This window comes from Salvelinus alpinus, chromosome 20 (assembly GCF_045679555.1).
Source record: "Salvelinus alpinus chromosome 20, SLU_Salpinus.1, whole genome shotgun sequence".
NCBI lineage: Eukaryota > Metazoa > Chordata > Actinopteri > Salmoniformes > Salmonidae > Salvelinus > Salvelinus alpinus.
The window spans coordinates 23,028,468-23,052,531 of record NC_092105.1 but is presented as its reverse complement, the minus strand read 5'-3'; the positions used below and the strand labels follow the sequence as shown (position 1 = coordinate 23,052,531).

The 24,064-nt window shown below is 42.1% G+C and overlaps 1 protein-coding gene across 2 annotated transcripts in view; it reads right to left on the bottom strand.

The window, feature by feature from the left end:
* The window catches only part of LOC139546506 (mannosyl-oligosaccharide 1,2-alpha-mannosidase IB), a 119,951-nt gene that overhangs the window by 5,279 nt on the left and 90,608 nt on the right, over positions 1 to 24,064 (bottom strand). For both annotated transcript variants that reach the window (XM_071354953.1, XM_071354954.1), the window contains exons 8-12: positions 22,539 to 22,633; positions 22,301 to 22,424; positions 18,999 to 19,092; positions 5,689 to 5,804; positions 3,938 to 4,157 (exon numbers count right to left, since the gene is read on the bottom strand). In XM_071354953.1, coding sequence (XP_071211054.1) covers positions 3,938 to 4,157; positions 5,689 to 5,804; positions 18,999 to 19,092; positions 22,301 to 22,424; positions 22,539 to 22,633 — 649 coding nt within the window. The remainder of the gene's footprint in view (positions 1 to 3,937; positions 4,158 to 5,688; positions 5,805 to 18,998; positions 19,093 to 22,300; positions 22,425 to 22,538; positions 22,634 to 24,064) is intronic.

Sequence of the window (24,064 nt, the reverse complement as noted above, 5' to 3'; positions counted from 1 at the left end):
TTAACCATTTTTGTGGGATACACATAAGGCAATTCTATTTCAATTCATATTTTGGTTAAACTATTCCCTACACTAATGAGATGCTATTGAGCCCACACTACTACACTGTCTGAGCCAAAGACTACATGCTTTCTGGTAAGTTTTGATTACAATATATTTTATATGACATACATGAGTTTGTGTTAACTTCTTATGGCTGCAGGGGCAGTATTGAGTAGCTTGGATGAAAGGTGCACAGAGGTGCCCAGAGTAAACGGCCTGCTCCTCAGTCATAGTTGCTAATATATGCATATTATTAGTATTGGATAGAAACTCTGAAGTTTCTAAAACTGTTTGAATTATGTCTGTGAGTATAACAGAACTCATATGGCAGGCAAAAACATGAGAAAAAATCCTGGAAATTCTGAGGCTGGTGGATTTTCAACCAAGATCCCATTGAAATTACAGCGAGATATGAATGGGTTTGCCGAATGAGAGAATAATTAGTCACCATTGCCATGAGGTGACCATTCTTTGACCATGCGCGTTCACATGAGTGAGCTCCGTTCCATCGCTCATCTGAAGTCAATGTAATTCTCCGGTTGGAACGTTATTCAAGATGTATGTTAACAACATTCTAAAGATTGATTCAATACATCGTTTGACATGTTTCTACTGACTGTTACGGAACTTTTGGACATGTCTTCACGTTTTAGTGAACGTGCTTTGTGACTTTGGAATTGTTTACCAAACGCGCTAACCAAAGTAGCTAATTGGACATAAATAACGGACATTATCGAACAAATCAAGCATTTATTGTGGACCTGGGATTCCTGGGAGTGCATTCTGATGAAGATCATCAAAGGTAAGGGAATATTTATCATGTAATTTCTGGTTTCTGTTGACTCCAACATGGCGGCTAATTTGCCTTGTTCTGAGCGCCGTCTCAGATTATCGCATGGTTTGCTTTTTCCGTAAAGTTTTTTTGAAATCTGACACAGCGAGAGGTATATCTATAATTCCATGTGTATAATTTGTATTATCATCTACATTTATGATGAGTATTTCTGTTGAATAGATGTGGCTATGCAAAATCACTGGATGTTTTTGGAACTAGTGAACGTAACACGCCAATGTAAACTCAGATTTTTTTATATAAATATGAACTTTATCAAACATACATGTATTGTGTAAAATGAAGTTCCATGAGTGTCATCAAAGGTTAGTGATTCATTTTATCTCTATTTGTGCTTTTTTTGGCTGGAAAAATGGCTGTGCTTATTCTGTGGCTTGGTGGTGACCTAACATAACCGTTTGTGGTGCTTTCGCTGAAAAGCATATTTGAAATCGGACACTTTGGTGGGATTAACAACAAGATTACCTTTAAAATGGTATAAGACACATGCATGTCTGAGGAATTTTTATTATTTGGCGTTTCCATACATGTTTCATTTTAAAACATGTAGCTTACAAAGGAGATGTTTAATCTAACTGCTCAACTATTTATCTGTACATGGAATTGTATTAAATTTTTTTACAAATGTTTTCCCTAATCTTCACAGGAAAATACCACGGGCACTATCTGATGTGTGGAGACATTTCACTGCAGCTAATGTAGAAGGAAAAGCTGTGTACATTTGCAAATACTGTGGCAAATCATATGTGAAGAATGCAACAAAGATGCAGAATCATCTGGCCAAGTGCATAAAGTTCCCTCAGCTCTCACAACAAGCAACCTCTGACAAAAGTCCCTCTACTTCTATTCGAGGTGAAAATGATGAATCAGACACCTTATCGATAGCAACAGCTCACGGTCCTCCTGGAATCAGAAGTTTTTTTGACTCAATGGAGGAACGTAGTCAGAGAAATGCTGATTAATGTGTATGCAACTGGTTCACCTCTGATGCTCACAGGCAGTGTGTATTGGAAGAGATTCTGAATGTTGTTTGCCCAGCATTACACCCCTCCAACCAGACATGCTTTATCTACTCATTTGCTGGATGCAGAGTTCAACAGAGTTCAAGTGAAGGTCAAGCAAATAATAGAGAAAGCAGACTGTATTGCAATCATCTCTGATGGGTGGTCGAATGTTGTTGGGCAAAGAATAATTAACTACACCACCTCCACCAGTATTCTACAAAAGCACACCGGTCTCTACATTTCATTTGAGCTGAAGGCAGTCATCAATGACCGTGGACCATAGAAGGTATTTGCACTGGTGACAGACAATGCTGCGAACATGAAGGCTGCTTGGTCTAAAGTGGAGGAGTCCTACCCTCACATCACACCCATTGGCTGTGCTGATCGTGCATTGAATCTGCTCCACAATGGATACACTCTACAAGAGAGCCAAGGAAATGGTTAGGTATGTGAAGGGTCATCAAGTTATAGCAGCAATCTACCTCACCAAGCAAAGTGAGAAGAATAAGAGCACCACATTGAAGCTGCCCAGCAACACCCGTTGGGGTGGTGTTGTCATCATGTTTGACATCTCCTGGAGGGAAAGGTATCTCTCCAAGAAATGGCCATATCACAGTCTGTCGATATGGACAGCCCCATCAAGAGGATCCTCCTGGATGATGTATTTTGGGAGAGAGGGTAAGCAGCCTGAAACATATAGCAGTAGCCATTGCACGGATTGAGGGAGACAATGCCATCCTGTCTGATGTTCAGACTCTGCTTGCAGATGTAAGATAAGAAATCCGTACTGCCCTGCCCACTTCACTGTTGCTCCAAGCAGTTCTGAAATGCATCAAAAAGCGTGAAGACTTCTTCCTGAAGCCCATACATGCCGCAGCGTACATGTTGGACCCCAAGTATGCTGGCAAGAGCATCCTGTCTGGTGCAGAGATCAACAAGGCCTATGGTGTCATCACTACCGTATCTCACCACCTTGGCCTGGATGAGGGCGAGGTTCTTGGCAGTCTGGTGAAGTACACTTCCAAGCAAGGGCTTTGGGATGGAGATGCAATATGGCAGTCGTGCCAACACATCTCATCAGCCACCTGGTGGAAGGGACTTTGTGCATCTGAGGCTCTTTCCCCTGTTGCCTCCATCATCCTCCAAATCCCAGCAACATCAGCCGCCTCAGAGCGCAACTGGTCCTTGTTTGGGAACACACACACCAAAGCACACAACAGGCTGACCAATACAAGGGTTGAAACATTGGTGGCCATCCGGGCAAATTTGGGTCTTTTTGAGCCTGACAACGAGCCATCCTCAACAAGGTTGGAAAGTGACAGTGAAGATGAGGCCTCAGTCTGATGTGCAAGAGGTGGACATTAAAGAGGTCCAGGGAGAAGACATGGAAGCCTGAGAGGAAGACAACCAAAGCTTTAGTTTCTAGACTATCATTTTACAGATGCATGTTGAAAACGTTTCTCGGAGACGCGATGGATCATTGGGGATCATTCAATATTCCCTTTCTTTTGTTGTTCAGTAAAATCATCCCATCCCGAGTCAACTCATTTAATTAAAGTTCAATTCGAAACTACATTAATTTTTTTCTATTGGAAGGATTTAATCATTTGCAATTATGTCTACTTATGATAAGGTAAAATGTTTATGTTTGTCTCCATTTGATATGGTAAATATATCCAATGCAAAAACCATCTACATATAAATGCTATTAATATTAATTTGCATATATTTTTGTTAATTCCCATATATTCCCGTTAATTCCCACGTAGTTTCCACCTCTGAATATTCCCCAAAATGTGCAACCCTATGCTGGATAAAACTATGAAATATCATCAGTCAAACCTTACTTTCAGGAAGTTCAGCCAGTTCCAATGGTAACCTCACTTTAAAAAAAACAACACATTATCCTGAGCTCACACTAAATCTAACTCAACATCTGGGAACAACTCAAATCCATAGTACCAAGACCACCCCATAACAAGTTACCATTTATACCTAAACTTTCTTTGATTTCCCTATATGTTTAGATGTGTCTCACCGGTGCGGTCGTAGGACTCGTGGCAGGTGTGTGCGATCTCAGCCCCCAGCTGTAGGTAGTGTCCAGCCTTGTCGTCAGGCGAGCCGTCGGCCCCCAGAGCGAACATCCCCCCGGCAAAGCACGTCAGGTGACCCATCTTCCTCTCCAGGTGGCCGTTCTTCCACTCCCCGATGAACGTCAGGCCGCCGTTGGACTTACGGATCAGGTGACGCTCGATGGCCTGGAGGGAGGTGGGGAAAGGGTGTGGATGGTGGTAGGAGAGCAAGGTGTGTGTTTAGGGAGGAGGGTGTGTGGGTGGTGATGGTAGAAGGGGTAGGTGTGTGTATGAAGCAAAGAGAGAGAGATAAAGGACAGGTACTTTGTTCCTGTTCCCACCGCTGTGCCAGGGACTATGTTGTCTAAGTGTCCTCAGCTCCAGTCCTTGAGAGCAGCAGCAGAATCTGCTGTTCTCCTCTCCCTGGCACCTACTGTACCTGATCAATCAACATCAATAACTGGCCATAAAGTCCAGGCATCTGCTTACTGTTAACTAAATCACACACTGAATAAAAGTCAAACATGGAACCCAGTTGACCCTGCAGTTAACTTCTCTGGGAATAGCGTCCCACCTCGACAACAGCCAGTGAAATTGCAGGGCGCCAAATTCAAACAGAAATCTCATAATTAAAATACAAGGTGTATTATACACCATTTTAAACATAAACTTCTTGTTAATCCAACCACAGTGTCCGATTTCAAAAAGGCTTTACGGCGAATGCACACCATGCGATTTTGTTAGGACAGCACCTAGCCACAAAAACCATACAGACATTTTCAAGCCAAGGAGAGGACTCACAAAAGTCATAAATAGCGATTAAATTAATCACTTACCTTTGATGATCTTCATCTGGTGGCACTCCGAGGACTCCATGTTACACAATACATGTTCGTTTTGTTCAATAAAGTCCCTCTTTATGTCCAAATACCTCCGTTTTGTTCACACGTTTAGTTCAGTATTCCAAAGGCACAACAACATCCAAAAGTCCCATTAAAGTTCGTAGAAACATGTCAAACGATGTTAATAATCCATCCTTAGGATCTTTTTATCATAAATATTCAATAATATTTCAACCGGACAATACCGTTTTCATTAGAAAGGAAAGAGAGCTCACGGCCACACGCGATTAACAACTCATGGCTTTCAGCTGAGCCACTTACACTGAGTGGTCTTATTCTCTCCCCTTCACAATAGAAGCCTGAAACAACTTCTAAAGACTGTTGACATCTACTGGAAGCCTTAGGAAGTGCAATCTGACCCCACAGACACTGGATACTGGATAGGCATTCACTTAAACTACAAACTTTAGAATTTCCACTTCCAGGTTGGATTTTTCTCAGGTTTTCGCCTGCCATATGAGTTCTGTTATACTCACAGACATTATTTTAACAGTTTTGGAAACTTTAGAGTGTTTTCTATCCAAATCTACCAATTGTATGCACATCCTAGCTTCTGGGCCTAAGTAACAGTGGGAACCCTTTTCTTCCAAACTTCCCAATGCTGCCCCCTATCCCAATGAAGTTAAAGGACTGAGGAGTTGAGGAACAATCCTAACTATCTGGCCTGAAGGATATAGAGCAAGGTAGTTGCTATTTCAGGGTAGGCTAGATGAGTTGAAACACAGCTGTGTGTTTGCCAATCAAAGCCATCTCCATGGAGACCAGGTAAGGGAAGCCAGTCTCCATGGAGACCAGATAAAAGGTGTGGTGCGTACCTCGATAGCGTCATCGTAGGTCTTGCGTGCCTCTGTGTCGGTCTTGTCTGACATGAGCCAGGCCTTCAGCAGGTACTCATAGAAACTGTCTCCCAGACCTCCAACTGATGTATGGTCTACAGGGGGAGGGAGGGGCGGAGAGAGAGAAGAACAAGAAGAGAGGGAGGGATGGGAGAAAGATAAGTGGGTGGGGAAAGGGACAAAGCGAGGAAGAGCGAGAGAGAAAAAAGAAAAGATGGAGGTAGTCAGAGGGACAAAAAGATAATTATTCATTGGATGACGTTTTCCTTAAAACTCCAACCAGAGCCAACACTATTATTTAGTAGGGGTTTTAAGTTAGAACCAGAGTCAACACTATTATTCCGTAGGGGTTTTAAGTTAGAACCAGAGTCAACACTATTCTTCAGTAGGGGTTTTAAGTTAGAACCAGTCAACACTATTCTTCAGTAGGGGTTTTAAGTTAGACCCAGAGTCAACACTATTCTTCAGTAGGGGTTTTAAGTTAGAACCAGAGTCAACACTATTCTTCAGTAGGGGTTTTAAGTTAGAACCAGAGTCAACACTATTCTTCAGTAGGGGTTTTAAGTTAGAACCAGTCAACACTATTCTTCAGTAGGGGTTTTAAGTTAGAACCAGTTAACACTATTCTTCAGTAGGGGTTTTAAGTTACAGCAACAAAAAGGCTATGGAGATTATTTGCCCGTTTTACAGTATGATGGCAGAGACTAGATGATTTGGGTTGTTTACTTTCTCCCTGATGTACTACTTAAAGACCCAAAGTGTCGTAGTAAAAATTGATTCAGGCTTTCTAGCTGGCCTAAAAAAGGGACACATTACAGTGAGCAGGAGAATGTGCCAAATCTCACTCAGCAAGAGGACACAGATGGGTAGGCACACACACACACACACACACACACACACACACACACACACACACACACACACACACACACACACACACACACACACACACACACACACACACACACACACACACACACACACACACACACACACACACACACACACACACACACACACACTCTCAATCTGTCACAGACTACCCCGAGCCATGATTCTGCAGTATTAAACAATGTGGTAGTTTAAGTAGCAGAGCCAAGACACTCAAAGAGTACCATGTTCTCCCCATGAGGCCTGACTCTGTTAAGCTTCAGTTGTTAGCCAGGAGGGACTTAAAATAAAATTCAACCCAAAAATTATCTATTTGTTTCATTAGTCCATTGTTGACATAAGCAAAACATTTTGGGACTGTCAGCATTCAAGACATGTAACTTTCAAAACAAATAAAAATCCTCCCCGTATGATGTAAAATTCAGCATTACATCATACAGAGACGATCTCTGTATTTTGAAAGTTACATAACTTGAAAACTTGAAAGCTGACAAGCGAAACATTTGGGACTATGTCAACAATGGACTAATAAAGGAAAATTCCAACAAAAAGTATATTTTGGTATTTGTTTCAAGTCCCTCCCTGCTGGCTAACAACTGAAGTTAACTTCTTCGGGGTAGGGGGCAGCATTTTCACTTTTGGATAAATAGCATGCCAAAATTCAACTGCCTGCTACTCCTCCCCAGAATATAAGATATGCATACTATTAGTAGATTTGGATAGAAAACACTATGAAGTTTCTAAAACTGTTTGAATGATGTCTGTGATTATTACAGAACTTATGTAGCAGGCAAAACCCTGAGGACAAACCATTCAGAATTTTTATTTCTTTGAGGTCACTGTCTTTTCAATGAGGTTTCATTGGGACACCAGATTTCTAAGGGACTTGTTTGCAGTTCCTACCGCTTCCACTGGATGTCACCAGTCTTTGGAAATTGGTTGAGGTTATTCCTTTGTGTAATGAAGAAGTACGGCCATCTTAAATGAGGGTCACATGAAGTAAATTGTTTGAGAGAGGCACATTACCAGAAAAGTTGCGTCAGTTTGTTTTCTTTTTGTATTGAACACAGATCATCCCGTCAAGTAGTTTGAAATGTTTTGGTAAAGTTTACATGTAACTTTCGATATATTTTGTAGGTGACGTTGCGCAAGTTGGAAGCTGTGTTTTTCTGGATGAAACGCGCCAAATAAATTGACATTTTGGATATATAGACGGAATTAATCGAACAAAAGGACCATTTGTGATGTTTATGGGACATATTGGAGTGCCAACAAAAGAATTTCGTCAAAGGTAAGGCATGAATTATATTTTTATTTCTGCGTTTTGTGTCGTGCCTGCAGTGTTGAAATATGCTACTCTCTTTGTTTACTGTTGTGCTATCATCAGATAATAGCATCTTATGCTTTCACCAAAAAGCCTTTTTGAAATCTGACATGTTGTCTGGATTCACAACAAGTGTAGCTTTAATTATTCCGTAGGCAAATGTCCCACGTACAACAGAGAGGTTAAACAGAGTCAGGCATCATGGGGAGAACACAGTACTCTTTCTGAGTGTCATGGCTCTGATACTGGCACCTGCTACCATACCCCATTCAAAGGCACTTCAATCTTTTGTCTTGCCCATTTACCCTCTGAACGGCACAATCCAATTAATACATATTAATTGTCCCGAGGCACAAAAATGCTTCTTTAACCTGTCTCCTCCTAGTCATCTACACTGATTGAAGTGGATTTAACAAGTGGCATCAATAAGGGAGCATAGCGTTCACCTGATCAGTCTGTCATGGAAAGATTCCTAATATTTTGTATACGCAGTACATATATCTATATACAGTTGAAGTCGGAAGTTTACATAAACGAGTTTTCATGACTCCAACCTAAGTGTTTCAACCACTCCACAAATTTCTTGTTAACAAACTATAGGTTTGGCAAGTCGGTTAGGACATCTACTTTGTGCATGACACAAGTAATTTTTCCAACAATTGTTTACAGACAGATTATTTCACTTATAATTCATTGTATCAGAAGTTTACATACACTAAGTTGACTGTGCCTTTAAACAGCTTGGAAAATTCCATAAAATTATGTCATGGCTTTAGAAGCTTCTGATAGGCTAATTTACTTTATTTGAGTCAATTGGAGGTGTACCTGTGGATGTATTTTAAGGCCTACCTCCAAACTCAGTGCCTATTTGCTTGACATCATGGGAAAATCAAAAGAAATCAGCCAAGACCTTTCCAAACGCCTGAAGGTACCATGTTCATCTGTACAAACAATAGTACACAAGTATAAACACCATGGGACCACTCAGCCGTCATACCGCTCAGGAAGGAGACGCTTTCTGTCTCCTAGAGATGAACGGACTTGGTGCGAAAAGTGCAAATCAATCCCAGAACAACAGCAAAGGACCTTGTGAAGATGCTGGAGGAAACAGGTACAAAAGTATCTATATCCACAGTAAAACGAGTCCTATATCGACATAACCTGAAAGGCCAATCAGCAAGGAAGAAGCCACTGCTCCAAAACTGCCATAAAAAAGCCAGACTACGGTTTGCAACTGCACATGGGGACAAAGACTGTACTTTTTGGAGAAATGTCCTCTGGTCTGATGAAACAACAATAGAACTGTTTGGCCATAATGACCATCGTTATGTTTGGAGGAAAAAGGGGGAGGCTTGCAAGCCGAAGAACACTATCCCAACCGTGAAGCACGGGGGTGGCAGCATCATGTTGTGGGGGTGCTCTGCTGCAGGAGGGACTGGTGCACTTCACAAAAGAGATGGCATCATGAGGAAATAGAATTATGTGGATATATTGAAGCAACATCTCAAGACATCAGTCAGGAAGTTAAAGCTTGGTCGCAAATGGGTCTTCCAAATGAATAATGACCCCAAGCATACTTCCAAAGTTGTAGCAAAATGGCTTAAGGACAACAAAGTCAAGGTATTGGAGTGACCATCACAAAGCCCTGACCTCAATCCTATAGAAAATTTGTGGGCAGAACTGAAAAACAATGTGCGAGCAAGGAGGCCTACAAACCTGATTCCGTTACACCAGCTCTGTCAGGAGGAATGGGCCAAAATTCACCCAACTTATTGTGGGAAGCTTGCGGTAGCCTACGCAAAACGTTTGACCCAAGTTAAACAATTTAAAGGCAATGCTACCAAATACTAACTGAGTGTATGTAAACTTCTGACCCTCTGAAGAGCTGAAGAGACTCACAGACACAAAGTAAAATATGTTTTTTATGCAAATGGCTGTGGGGGATTGGTGTGCCCCTGGCAGAGAACAGGGAATTTGCAATGAATAATTCTTTCTCGTACGGAGGGTCAGAGATCGAGAGAAAAAGAGAGAAATTCCAAATGCAAACAACCTTGGAAAGAGGTATACACTGTAGAGGGCACAGTGTGTTTGTGTGTGTGCAAGTGCATACGTGTAACCCAGGGTTTCCCCAAACTAGAACATTTGCTCTTGGTTCAAAAGAACCGGGATTACGTCAGTAACCTCCGGTAGCCGCTAGAGGAGGTTGTAATAAACAGAGCGGTTTCTGTTTTCTTCCTACAAATGTGTCTCTCTCTCAAATGGTATAAGCTCCAAATAATTAGGACCCCATCACTGAAAGATAAGACTCAGGAACACGTATGTTTCTCTACTATGCCCATAAACCATTAGAACTGAGTGGACAAGACCATCAATTATGTTCTTTTCTACACAGAAGATCATTCAACATTATTGCCTGATGATTTCCCCAATACCTTTCTGATGCATTTCAGTCACATCAAATCAGATGGAAACCGTCAAACTCAAATTTAAAAGTAAACATCGGCCGTTGACCACATGGGTGGTGTCATACATTTGTGGGTGCTTGAACAAGTATATTTGTGAGGGAGATTAGCGGGTTGCGTACGCTAGCACAGGGGTTTTCAAACTGGGGTCAACAGAGGTATTGCAGGGGATCCAAGTGTTGGAATGTTTTATATATATATATATATGGGGATTTGTGTGAAATAATTATTTTATGAATATTGCTAGATGCACCCTTTAAAATGGAGGAAATTAATAATTGGAGCTAATTACAGGGTTTTTTCTGCATAGAAAAGTCTTAGGTGGGCCATCTAAGTGGTAATGTTTTGGGGTGGGAAAACCGTTTCAGTGTCAACTTAAATGACCAAAACCAGATAGAAATAATGCAAAAAAAATATTTTACCATATATTTTTTAGAAACACTTTGGGGGGGGGGGGGGGGGGGAACTCATATACACATATACACACACACACACACATTAAAGCTGATCCACCCCCTGGGGAAAAAACATTAAAGCTGATCCACCCCCTGGTGAAAAAACATTAAAGCTGATCCACCCCCTGGGGGAAAAACATTAAAGCTGATCCACCCCCTGGGGGAAAAACATTAAAGCTGATCCACCCCCTGGTGAAAAAACATTAAAGCTGATCCACCCCCTGGGGGAAAAACATTAAAGCTGATCCACCCCCTGGGGGAAAAACATTAAAGCTGATCCACCCCCTGGTGAAAAAACATTAAAGCTGATCCACCCCCTGGTGAAAAAACATTAAAGCTGATCCACCCCCTGGTGAAAAAACATTAAAGCTGATCCACCCCCTGGTGAAAAAACATTAAAGCTGATCCACCCCCTGGTGAAAAAACATTAAAGCTGATCCACCCCCTGGTGAAAAAACATTAAAGCTGATCCACCCCCTGGTGAAAAAACATTAAAGCTGATCCACCCCCTGGTGAAAAAACATTAAAGCTGATCCACCCCCTGGTGAAAAAACATTAAAGCTGATCCACCCCCTGGTGAAAAAACATTAAAGCTGATCCACCCCCTGGTGAAAAAACATTAAAGCTGATCCACCCCCTGGTGAAAAAACATTAAAGCTGATCCACCCCCTGGTGAAAAAACATTAAAGCTGATCCACCCCCTGGTGAAAAAACATTAAAGCTGATCCACCCCCTGGTGAAAAAACATTAAAGCTGATCCACCCCCTGGTGAAAAACATCAAAATAAAAGCTAGACAAGGAGACAAGAAAACAGGCCTTCAAGGCACATTGATTCTGTAATGTTTGAGCAGAGGAACAGTGTTAGTCATGGCAAAATGCCTACAATTGCTGGAAATATGCATCACATTTGCAACATTTTCTCTCAGCTCAATGGAAACGGTTGTACAATTGCAGACAATTAGCTGTAAAACAGCAACAGTTTCTTCACACCGCCAAGATACCTTTCTAGCTAATAAACTGTTAGAGTATACACTTCCTCTTCCAATGAACTGTGGGGGAGGTCAAGATAATGAAAACAGTCTCTGGGGTTCGAGTTAACGCAAAATTCAATTTTTCACACCATTTGTAAACAGAAATCTAAAATGCTTCTTATTGTAATTTCTGCTCGGCATCAGACTCATTTTGTGCTTCAGTTGCACTTCACTCTGATGCGAATTCACTGATGAGCATTCTTTCAGCAGACAGCGCTCCGACTGATGTGTAGCTACTTTCTTTTAACATCAAGCAAAACAATAGGAAATGTAGCTGGTTACATTATTTCTATGATAACATTAGAAATATGATGGCCATGCATCATTTTTGCAAGAAAGACTTTGCTTTTTCATTTTAAGTAAATTGTGTGGCTGCTAGCCAAATAGCGTTGGACTTTGTTGTCATCTGATGAAAATTAAACTATTTTCTGCCGAATGCGTTTCACAAATGTTTTTTCTGTTAAGGAAAACTATAGTTCCACGTCCCTGATAACTGTACTGAAGCAAAAATAATTGACTTTCAATAAAAAATGCAGGTGAAATGGTTTAAAAACACAGATTCTTTTGATGGTCTGAGTTTTGAAAAGACATTTCTGAACTCTAACGAAACCCCTGCGGTCTACCAAATCTATTTATTTTAAAATGTTGCCATTATCATTCACCTGGTAAGACGTAACTTTTTTTTGCTAACATATAATGGGTTGCCAGTTTGCCTGGGCAGGGGTCCTTGGGCAAGAAGTCTAGCGTACCTGTAGTCTTCCAGTCATTTGGCTAACGCTAGTCGGCATTGGCTTGTGAAAATACTTCTAACTTCCTTCGTACTGCACGCAGATACAAATGGTATCCACGAGTTCATCAGACTCTGGACAAGAAGAATCTCGTAGTATCCCTTTAAAACGTCACCGCATTAGATGTTGGATCTATAGTATAGTAAGAACAGCAGTCTCCTCTTTCATCATGTTCTCTATTTCGCAACTGGTAATTGAAGCGCGCCTCCCATTCACCATGAAGTGCAGGCAACAGGCTATCAGCTCGTCACCCACCGCTTTACAATGTGAGCTGGAGGCAGTATGCATTTTGAAAACGTACTTAGTTTGAAACCGGAATGTTTAACTTCATATTTTGAGGCATGTCTTACCTTGCTTCAAATTAGCCTAATTAGGATTAGAGGAATCTAAATTGTTTGCCTTCATTAGACAACGTTGTTCCAATATTTCTGTAAATCAGTGATATTTATTCCCATAGTAATTCGTTATGGATCCATAACTAAATCAACATCTGCATTTTAAGAGTATTTTCATCATTATTTATTAATGAAAGCATAAAGTTGCTGACGAAGAAATACAGTACTGTACAGTATATGCTTTTACATTTGGATGATAAAGCATTTAAAGCATTTTGAAGAGAGAAGCCACCTGCATTTGTTGATTAGGCTACTGTGCAGTCTGACAAGTAAACATAGCCTACAATACATACTGTCGTAAACATGGGAAAGTGCCTAATGTCTTACATAAGGGAGAGCAGGCCATGTCTGTACTACAGAATGCGGGCACGCGGGAGACCGGGGTTCAATTCCCCAACGGGGAGGAAGGAGTAGGCTGCCCTTGTAAATAAGAAATTGTTCTTAACTGATTTCATATGTGTTATTTCATAGTTGTGATGTCTTCACTATCATTCTACAATGTAGAAAATAGTAAAAATAAAGAAATTCTGGAATGAGTAGATGTCTTTTGACTGGTACTTACATTTACATTTAAGTCATTTAGCAGACTCATTAATTAATTTGATTAATATTATGGTGTTTCTATTCCAAGAAAAACCCTCTGGGTTTCCATTAGGATGGAACGGAAAATATGGCGCTGTACAACGTGACGGTCGGCCGTACAGTACTGGGCTATTTAGCTAAAGAATCACGTGTCATGCGGGCAGGGCACGTGGGCGACCGGGGTTCAATTCCCCGACGGGGAGGAAGGAGTAGGCTGTCCTAGTAAATAAGAATTTGTTCTTAACTGACTTGCCTAGTTAAATAAAGGTTACACTAAGAGCATAACATTTCTGCACCTAATTTTCTAATTCTAGTCTAACCAAAACCCAAAAGGAGATTAAGTGAAAATAAAAATCTCATTGATTTGTCAAGACTAGTCCCCATGCTCGTCTCAGAGCAGTGCGAAACGGTGCTAAAATAGTTGTAGTCTTTTGCTTCTAACTTCAATATGCTCTTTAAATAAATAAGACCTAGAGCACATTACTCAACACTAGTGCCACCTGACTCTCCACAACTCGAAAGCCCAGGAAAATGAACAGGTACAGTAGGCGACAATGCTGTAAAGTAGGCCTAATAATGCTAAAAATAATGTTAAATAAATCGACTGCTAGTCTCTACTGTATGCTGCACATTTTTACATTGTATTTCATTTCCAGCACGACTATTCAAGCCATCGACTCACTGATGAATGATGAGCGATCGGCAAAGGCTATCTGGAATCTGCTGGCATCACCGCACAACATCAACATCGCTCTAATCACAGAAGACAGTTGAAGAAACTTGCGTGGACTTATGGAAACGCTCGGTAAGAAATGTTTTTTTGTATTTTTTTATTTTATATAAAAAAAAAATGAAATAAATATATATAAATATATATTCTTTTTTTGATTCTCAGAACATTAACCATGTGTGTTCGCTTGTTTTGAACTGTTCTGTAGTTTCGACCCAACGATTCGTCTGACAAACAAAGAACTTTGTGTCCTGCAGGCCCAGGCATGGATCAAAGCTGGCGAGACCTTCAATAACATCATCTTCACAGACAAATCAACCGTGGCACTTGAGCAAAAAAATATAGAAGATCAAGCAAGCCGAGTCCCAAGCATCCGCTCAAACTCCATGTGTGGGGCGCAATTTCTCGCCAGGGACCAGGCCCATATTTGATTTTTGATGGTAAGCTTGGCTATTTACAAAGCAAAAGGTACATAAAATATTGTAGCCTACACCTCACGGACTGTTATGTATTCCACAATATTTCACTCTTGCCTCCTTTTTCAGGTATCATGGCTCAATATTTCTTTAAGGAAGAAATCATCAAGAGATATGCTGGACCTATGTCAGAGAGGTGTTTCTGGGACCACATTGTTTCTTTCAAGGCAGGATTATAGCAATATTTTGTTACGTTTTGCATGATGTCAAGCAAAGAGCCACTGAGTTTGAAGGTAGGCCTTGAAATACATCCACAGGTACACCTCCAAAACTAGTTTTTCAGAACATTAACCGTGTGTAGGTAGATAGAAATGATTTGTAAGTTGGGGGGGTTCACAACTAGCTCGGCTATTAGACAATTCTTTAGTAAAGGTTGAATAGTCTATTGTTCAGCTAATAGCCCATCCTGCTACGCTTGTGAAAAACTAATAATAATACTTCTCCCCATTTCCACGTTAAAGATTCCAATTGATAAAGTGTTTTTAGCCACAATCGGCCACAACTCCAATTAATATATTTGGGCACAGTCGATAGCGTGCTGGACTTCGGGCTAGAATGTTGAGGGTTAGAAACCTGCTCCCTGCTTGTTTCATTACATTACTATGCCGGTCTCAGAGCAAATAGCCTGGATTGTTACTCCCATCTCGTTCTTCACCCTCTTCCACACGTCATTCTCCGCCGGAGTGGCTCACTTGTGGCCGTGCTGGCAGGATATGGCAGAATCTGTGGTTGTGTGTCAATAATTCAGCATAGCAAGTAGTGTATGAAGGTCTGGTTATTCACAGGCAAATAGTAATATGCTCTAAACCGCTCTGGTGACAAACAAACTTTGCTGCCCTGTTTTCAATCATCCACATGGCTGGGAGAACCTTTTCAGATTAATGCAGATGAAGGGAGTTAGATATGCATAAGAAGTGTAGTGTAATGTTTTTTTCCCCTGTTATATATGAATTACAAATCAGCCTTTACTTAAATCGTGTTTCTAGTCTATTGCATAGTTACAATGTGGAATCATTGATGTCCCAGGAGCAGGAGTGGTACACACTGTTGAAGTGTATAATTGTAATACATACATGCAGACACAGCATCATTCAAAAAATGGAGTTTGATACACCTGGTATTGGAAATGACTGAAAAAAACTTGCTAGATAGTGATTTTCGTAAATTAACTTTATGACAAAAAAATAGTTTCTCTACATTTCCTAACACATTCCTCTCAATTGTAATTTTTTTGCTTGACTCGTTAAGATGTTATAATTACTTACATTTGCTTCCACCGTAATGTTTTGTCAGCCATCTTTGCTAAAGAAAGTCACCAGGGTCTGGTGGCTCGCGTCAAAGGTCATATAAAAACCCGGGGACCCAAATGCATAATGAGTGCTCTAACTCCCCCTTGTGGTGATCTGGAGCCGTGGCGCTGGGTACCTCTATATCCCGCAGCTCGCAACTTTTAAAGGAGGAACCACTGTACAGGCAAAATGTGACCATGGAAATGTTTAGGCAATTCTTTTATAAAGACTTCATAGGTCTTCAAGAGTTTCAAGTTCGGGAAGATTACAAATTGATTTTCACATGCACATTTTCGTGGAACAGTTTCATTTCAATAATAAAAATGTGTCATTTCTCAAAATCATTGTCACTTTGTTAATCATAAAAATATGAATTTAAATGTAAAAAAAAATACTGTTAAAAGCAACTAATGCAAGATCACCAGCCACTGCCATATGGACACATACTCAAGACACATGATCTTGACTACGAGCTTGTGATTTGAAACAATCCACAGCTATTTTATTTTTTAGTTAATGATCCTTGTTTCCTCTGTGGCTAAGTCATGCTTTCTGTAGTATTTTATTTATTTCTGTATAGACAGGAGTAATTATATAATCTTCGCAACTTTATTTCCATTTACTTCCCTATTGGACCCACCGCTACGCCATTTCTCTCCTGTTCTATTGGTTTTCATATCAACCTTCTTTCGTTGTCCAGAAGCAAAAGGCACATGCCTAGTCATACAGTGCATTCGGAAAGTATTCAGACCCCTTCGTTACGTTACAGCCTTATTCTAAAATGGATTCAATACATTTTTCCCCTCGTCAATCTACACACAATACCCCATAATGACAAAGCGAAAACAGGTTTTTAGAAAACCTTATTTACATAAGTATTCAGACCCTTTGCTATGAGACTCGAAATTGAGCTCAGGTGCATCTTGTTTCCATTGATCATCATTGAGTTGTTTCTACAACTTGATTGGACATGATCTGGAAAGGCACACACCTGTCTATATAAGGCCACACAGTTGACAGTGCATGTCAGAGCAAAAACCAAGCCATGAGGTCGAAGGAATTGTCAGTAGAGCTCCGAGACAGGATCGTGTCGAGGCACAGATGTGGGGAAGGGTTTGAAAACATTTCCCCAGCATTTAAGGTCCCCAACACAGTGGCCTCCATCATTCTTAAATGGAACCATTTAAGTTTGTAACCACCAAGACTCTTCCTAGAGCTGGACGCCAGGCCAAACTGAGCAATCGGGGGAGAAGGAAAAGTGACCAAGAAGTCAGGGTCAGGGAAGTGACCAAGAACCCGATGGTCACTCTGACAGAGCTCCTCTGCGGAGATAGGAGAACCTTCCAGAAAAACAACCATCTCTGTAGCACTTCCCCAATCAGGCCCTTATGGTAGAGTGGCCAGACGGAACCGGCGACTCATTAAAAAGGCACATGACAGCCTGCTTGGTGTTTGCCAACAGGCACCTAAAGGACTCTCAGACCATGAGAAACAAGATTCTCTGCTCTGATGAAACCAAGATTGAACTCTTTGGCCTGAACGCAAAGCGTCACGTATGAACGAAACCTGGAACCATCCCTACGGTGAAGCGTGGTGGTGGCAGCATCATGGAGTGGGGATGTTTTTCAGTGGCAGGGACAGGGAGACTAGTCAGGATCGAGGGAAAGATGAACGGAGAAAAGTACAGAAAGATCCTTGATGAAAATCTGCTCCAGAGCGCTCAGGACCTGGGGCAGAGGTTCACCTTCCAACAGGACAACGCCCTAAGCACACAGCCAAGACAACATAGGAGTGGCTTCGGGACAAGTCTCTGAATGTACTTGAGTGGCCCAGCCAGAGCCCGGACTTGAACCCGAACGAACATCTCTGGAGAGACCTGAAAATAGCTATGCAGCGACGCTCCCCATCCAACCTGACAGAGCTTGAGAGGATCTGCAGAGAAGAATGGGAGAAACTCCGCAAATACATGTGTGCCAAGCTTGTAGCGTCATACCCAAGAAGACTCGAGGCTGTAATCGCTGCCAAAAGGTGCTTTAACAAAGAACTGAGTAAAAAGGTATAAATACTTATGTAAATTTCAAATTTGTTATTAAAAAATTGTTTTTGCTTTATTATTATGGGTTATTGTGTGTAGATTGATGAGGGAGAATTAAAAAATATATATTTTAGAATAATGCTGTAAAGTAACAAAACGTGGAAAAAGTCAAAGGGTCGCAATACTTTCCGAATGCACTGTATTAGCAACCCATCCGAGTTGTTTTATCTGTAGAATCTCACTAAGTTTCTAAAATAGATTTTAATCTCGGTGACATATGGAACCGCTATCAGGTGCGCTGTTTAGAATGGTGTTTTCTGGAGAATTGCATTTTGGCAAATGTTTGAAAATTATGTTTTATTGGCTGCTTCATTACATGAGTTGCATGTTGTGTTAAGATGAATTACCATATTCTAAATGTGATTTCTGTCATTCTGAGCACCATGATTAGACACCATAATGGGTTATACATCCAATGCTTATGGGTCCGGTACATTTCTCAAATGGCCGGTAAATTATAATCTTCCCGGTCACGTTTTCTGGTGCCACAATGGAAACCCTGGCGTGTGAGTGTGTGTGGGTGCGTGGTCAGGTTGAGCAGTGAGAGGTAGAAACAGTAATTCAACTGCTCTGTCTAAGTCAGGGTAATTAACATTTAGTTAAGATGCCTCCCGCCAACAGCTTCTAATTATACATATTTATTAACGCTCCAAAAACACCCAGTACTCACACCCAGTCATTTGCACAGTCTAGCGGCCCACAGTGGTGAGCACAGGCACACACACCTGTCAGTATTATTCTCTGATGAAGTGAGAGACAACAGGTACTTACGTTGGCCCCAGCGGCCGGTACGAGGGTTCAGATAGTTTGGGTAGAGCCCGTTGGGTCGGTCCATTTTGGCAAGCAGCTTCCGTATGTGCATCACCTGACAGGGTTAGAGGAGACATGAATCTCTCTTACCCAGGAGAACACATAGACACTTAGCCTGGGAAGCCACTAGTGGGCTTTATAGATCTCCACCATCATCTGGGCTTGATGTGTACAGGCGTGGCCAAAAGTTTTGAGAATGACACAAACATTAATTTTCAAAGTCTGCTGCCTCAGTTTGTATGATGGTAATTTGCATATACTCCAGAATGTTATGAAGAGTGATCAGATGAATTGCAATTAATTGCAAAGTCCCTCTTTGCCATGCAAATGAACTGAATCCCCCAAAAACATTTCCACTGCATTTCTGCCCTGCCACAAAAGGACCAGCTGACATCATGTCAGTGATTCTCTCGTTAACACAGGTGTGTGTTGACGAGGACAAGGCTGGAGATCACTCTGTCATGCTGATTGAGTTCGAATAACAGACTGGAAACTTCAAAAGGAGGGTGATGCTTGGAATCATTGTTCTTCCTCTGTCAACCATGGTTACCTGCAAGGAAACACGTTCCATCATCATTGCTTTCCACAAAAAGGGCTTCACAGGCAAGGATATTGCTGCCAGTAAGATTGCACCTAAATCAACCATTTATCAGATAATCAAGAACTTCAAGGAGAGCGGTTCAATTGTGGTGAAGGCGGCTTCAGGGCGCCCAAGAAAGTCCAGAAAGCGCCAGGACCGTCTCCTAAAGTTGATTCAGCTGCGGGATCGGGGCACCATCAGTACAGAGCTTGCTCAGGAATGGCAGCAGGCAGGTGTGAGTGCATCTGCACGCACAGTGAGGCGAAGACTTTTGGAGGATGGCCTGGTGTCAAGAAGGGCAGCAAAGAAGCCACTTCTCTCCAGGAAAAACATCAGGGACAGACTGATATTCTGCAAAAGGTACAGGGATTGGACTGCTGAGGACTGGGGTAAAGTTATTTTCTCTGATGAATCCCCTTTGCGATTGTTTGGGGCATCCAGAAAAAAGCTTGTCCGGAGAAGACAAGGTGAGCGCTACCATAAGTCCTGTGTCATGCCAATAGTAAAGCATCCTGAGACCATTCATGTGTGGGATTGCTTCTCAGCCAAGGGAGTGGGCTCACTCCCAATTTTGCCTAAGAACACAGCCATGAATAAAGAATGGTACCAACACATCCTCCGAGAGCAACTTCTCCCAACCATCCAGGGACAGTTTGGTGATGAACAATGCCTTTTCCAGCATGATGGGGCACCTTGCCATAAGGCAAAAGTGATAACTAAGTGGCTCGGGGAACAAAACATAGATATTTTGGGTCCATGGCCAGGAAACTCCCCAGACCTTAATCCCATTGAGAACTTGTGGTCAATCCTCAAGAGGCGGGTGGACAAAACCCCCCCCCACAAATTCTGACAAACTCCAAGCATTGATTATGCAAGAATGGGCTGCCATCAGTCAGGATGTGGTCCAGAAGTTAATTGACAGCATGCCAGGGCGGATTGCGGAGGTCTTGAAAAAGAAGGGTCAACACTGCAAATATTGACTATTTGCATCAACTTCATGTAATTGTCAATAAAAGCCTTTGACACTTATGAAATGCTTGTAATTACACTTACATTTAATAGCGAGAACGGGGTATGCAACATCCGGGACTAGCATTCCTAGGCATTAGCCACTCTAGCATGGTGGTGGAAAGTAGTGTCTTCACTGACATTTTCAACCTCTCCCTGACAGAGTCTGTAATACCTACATGTTTCAAACAGACCACCATAGTCCCTGTGGCCAAGAAAGCGAATGTAACCTGTCTAAATGACTACCGCCCGTAGCACTCACATCTGTAGCCATGAAGTGCTTTGAAAGGCTGGTCATGGCTCACATCAACACCATCATCCTGGATACCCTAAACCCACTCCAATTTGCATACCGATCCAACAGATCCACAGATGACATAATCTCAATTGCACTCCACACTGCCCTTTCCCACCTGCACAAAAGGAACATCTATGTGAGTATGCTAGTCATTGACTACAGCTCAGCGTTCAACACCATAGTGCCCACAAAGATCCTCACTAAGATAAGGACCCTGGGACTAAACACCTCCCTCTGCAACTGGATCATGGACTTCCTGACGGGCCGCCCGTCAGCAAGACAAAGGAGATGATCGTGGACTATTGGAAGAGGGCCAAACACGCCCCCATTCACATCGACGAATGTGAATGTAGTGGAGCAGGTCGAGAGTTTCAAGTTCCTTGGTGTCCACATCACCAACAAACTATCATTGTCCAAACACACTAAGACAGTCACGAAGAGGGCACGACAAAACCTTTCCCCCCTCAGGAGACTGAAAAGATTTGGCCTGGTTCCCCAGATCCTCAAAGTTCTACAGCTGCACCATTGAGAGCATCCTGACAGGTTGCATCACCGCCTGGTATGGCAACAGCTCGGCATTCGACCGTTAGGCGCTAGAGGGTAGAGCGTACAGCCCAGTACATCACTGGGGCCAAGCTTCCTACCATCCAGGACCTATATACCAAGGAAAGCCCAAAAAATGGTCAAAGGCTCCAGTCACCCAAGTCATAGACTGTTCTCTTTGCTACTGCACGGCAAGCGGTACCGGAGCACCAAGTCTAGATCCAAAAGGCTCCTTAACAGCTTCTACCCCCAAGCCATAAGACTGCTGAACAATTAATAAAATGGCCACCTGGACTATTTGAATTGACCGCCCCCCCTTTGTTTTTACACTGCTGCTACTCGCTGTTTATTATCTATGCATAGTCCCTTTACCCCTACCTACATGTACAAATTAACTCGACTAACCGGTACCCCCTGTATATAACCTCATTATTGTTATTTTATTGTGTTACTAAATAAAGTAAAAAATAAAAGTAAGTAAATATTTTATTTACTCTATTTTCTTAAAACTGCATTGTTGGTTAAGGGCTTGTAAGTAAGCATTTCACGCTAAGGTCTACACCTATTTTATTCGGTGCATATGACAAATAAAATTAGATTTCTCCCGTTTTTTCCACCTTCTCGCCATTAAATCTAGTTGAGGAAATCGAAGCCTTGCAGCCTGAATGGAGAATGTTTAATGTACAAACCGTTCACATGGGGAAACGAGCGCATTACCTTCTGTACACATCAAGCCCAGATGATAGTGGAGATCTATAAAGCCCACTAGCGGCTGCTCAGGCTACCAGACACCCACTCTGACACACACACACCAGTACTAAGGAGGTGTCTCACCTTCTGATAGTATGCAGGGTTCCCGGTGAGGTAAGTGAGGTGGACAAACTCCATGTGGAGGGTTCCAAACTCTGCTAGGATACTACTGCCTGCTGACGCCCAGCCCCAGTTACGACCCACACCACTGGACACAGGGAAAACAGACTCACTTTGAATCATTAAATACAGAATCATGCTGAAATTAAATTGTTGCAGTTGCGGACGTAGATCTAGGGTTGCGTTGTGATCTGAGACTGACCTCTTGAGGTTGACCATGGCCCAGGGGATGCCTGTGGGAGTGTTGAAGGCTGGGAGCAGCTTCTCAGCCAACTGAACCGCCTTCACCTTAAACACCTAGAGACAGAGAGGGCGAATGAAAGTTGAGAAAAAGCTTCAGAAAGAGAGGAAACATACTTACATGAGACGTAACAATACATGACACGTAACAATACTCCAGAGTCCAATGACAGCGAGCTTTACACCACTCCAGCTGACGCTTGGCATTGCGCATGGTGATCTTAGGGTTAAGTGCGGCTGCCTGGCCATGGAAACCCATTTCATGATGCCTGCGATGAACAGTTCTTGTGCTGACGTTGCTTCCAGAGGCAGTTTGGAACTCAGTAGTGAGTGTTGCAACCAAGGACAGACAATTTTTACGCGCTTCAGCACTCGGCGGTCCTGTTCAGTGAGTTGTGTGGCCTACCATGTCGCGGCTGAGTTGTTGTTGCTCCTAGACGTTTCCACTTCACAATAACAGCACTTACAGTTGACCGGGGCAGCTCTAGCAGTGCAGAAATTGTATAAACTGACTTGTTGTAAAGGTTGCATCCTATGATGGTGCTACATTGAAAGTCACTGAGCTCTTCAGTAAGGACATTCTACTGTGAATGTTTGTCTATGGAGATTGCATGGCTGTGTGCTCGATTGTATACCTGTCAGAAACAGGTGTGGCTCAAATAGCCGAATCCACTCATTTGAAGGGGTGTCCACATACTTGGGTACATATAGTGTACTTCAGGGGTCAAATAGCTACATGAAATCAAATAGCTTAATTATCCTTACTATGAATTTCTTATAACAATTCCATACAGCTTAGAAGAACCGCCCCCCGGCTTCGACTCTCATTGGTTAACAAGCTCTCCCTCTCTCATGATTAGCTGTGAGGCCAGGTTGGCAGGCCGGGTCGGTCGGCAGTATTCCCAGATTGCAGATTTGGAACTCTGGCTCTGGCTGGCTGGTCGTAGTGCTGACTCTAATCTGCTGCTCCCACCTATCCTCTAATTTAGGAGCTGATCCTGTTATTACACATATGAGTATATGAGCCCTGGTCTCACTGGGATAGACCCGCAGGACCACTCAGCCTACCAGGGAGCACACACACACACATACAGAGGCACGTACGTACACACTATAAAAAATAAAAACACTATATAACAAACACATAACGATATAGGCCAAAAAATGAAATGCGATTTCACGTGCAATACAGATCAAAACACTTGGGTAAATTGTTAGAATCATAGAAAAATAATTATTTATAATAAGAAGCAAAAAGTGGAAAGTAGCATTGTTCGTGTTTGCATTTCACCTAACAGAACAGCACGCAAACATAGTAGAGGTCGACCGATTAATCGGAATGGCTGATTAATCTGGGCCGATTTCAAGTTTTCATAACAATCGGAAATCGGTATTTTGGGGCGCCGATTTGCCAAAGTTTTTTTTTTTTTATACCTTTATTTAATCTTTATTTAACTAGGCAAGTCAGTTAAGAACACATTCTTATTT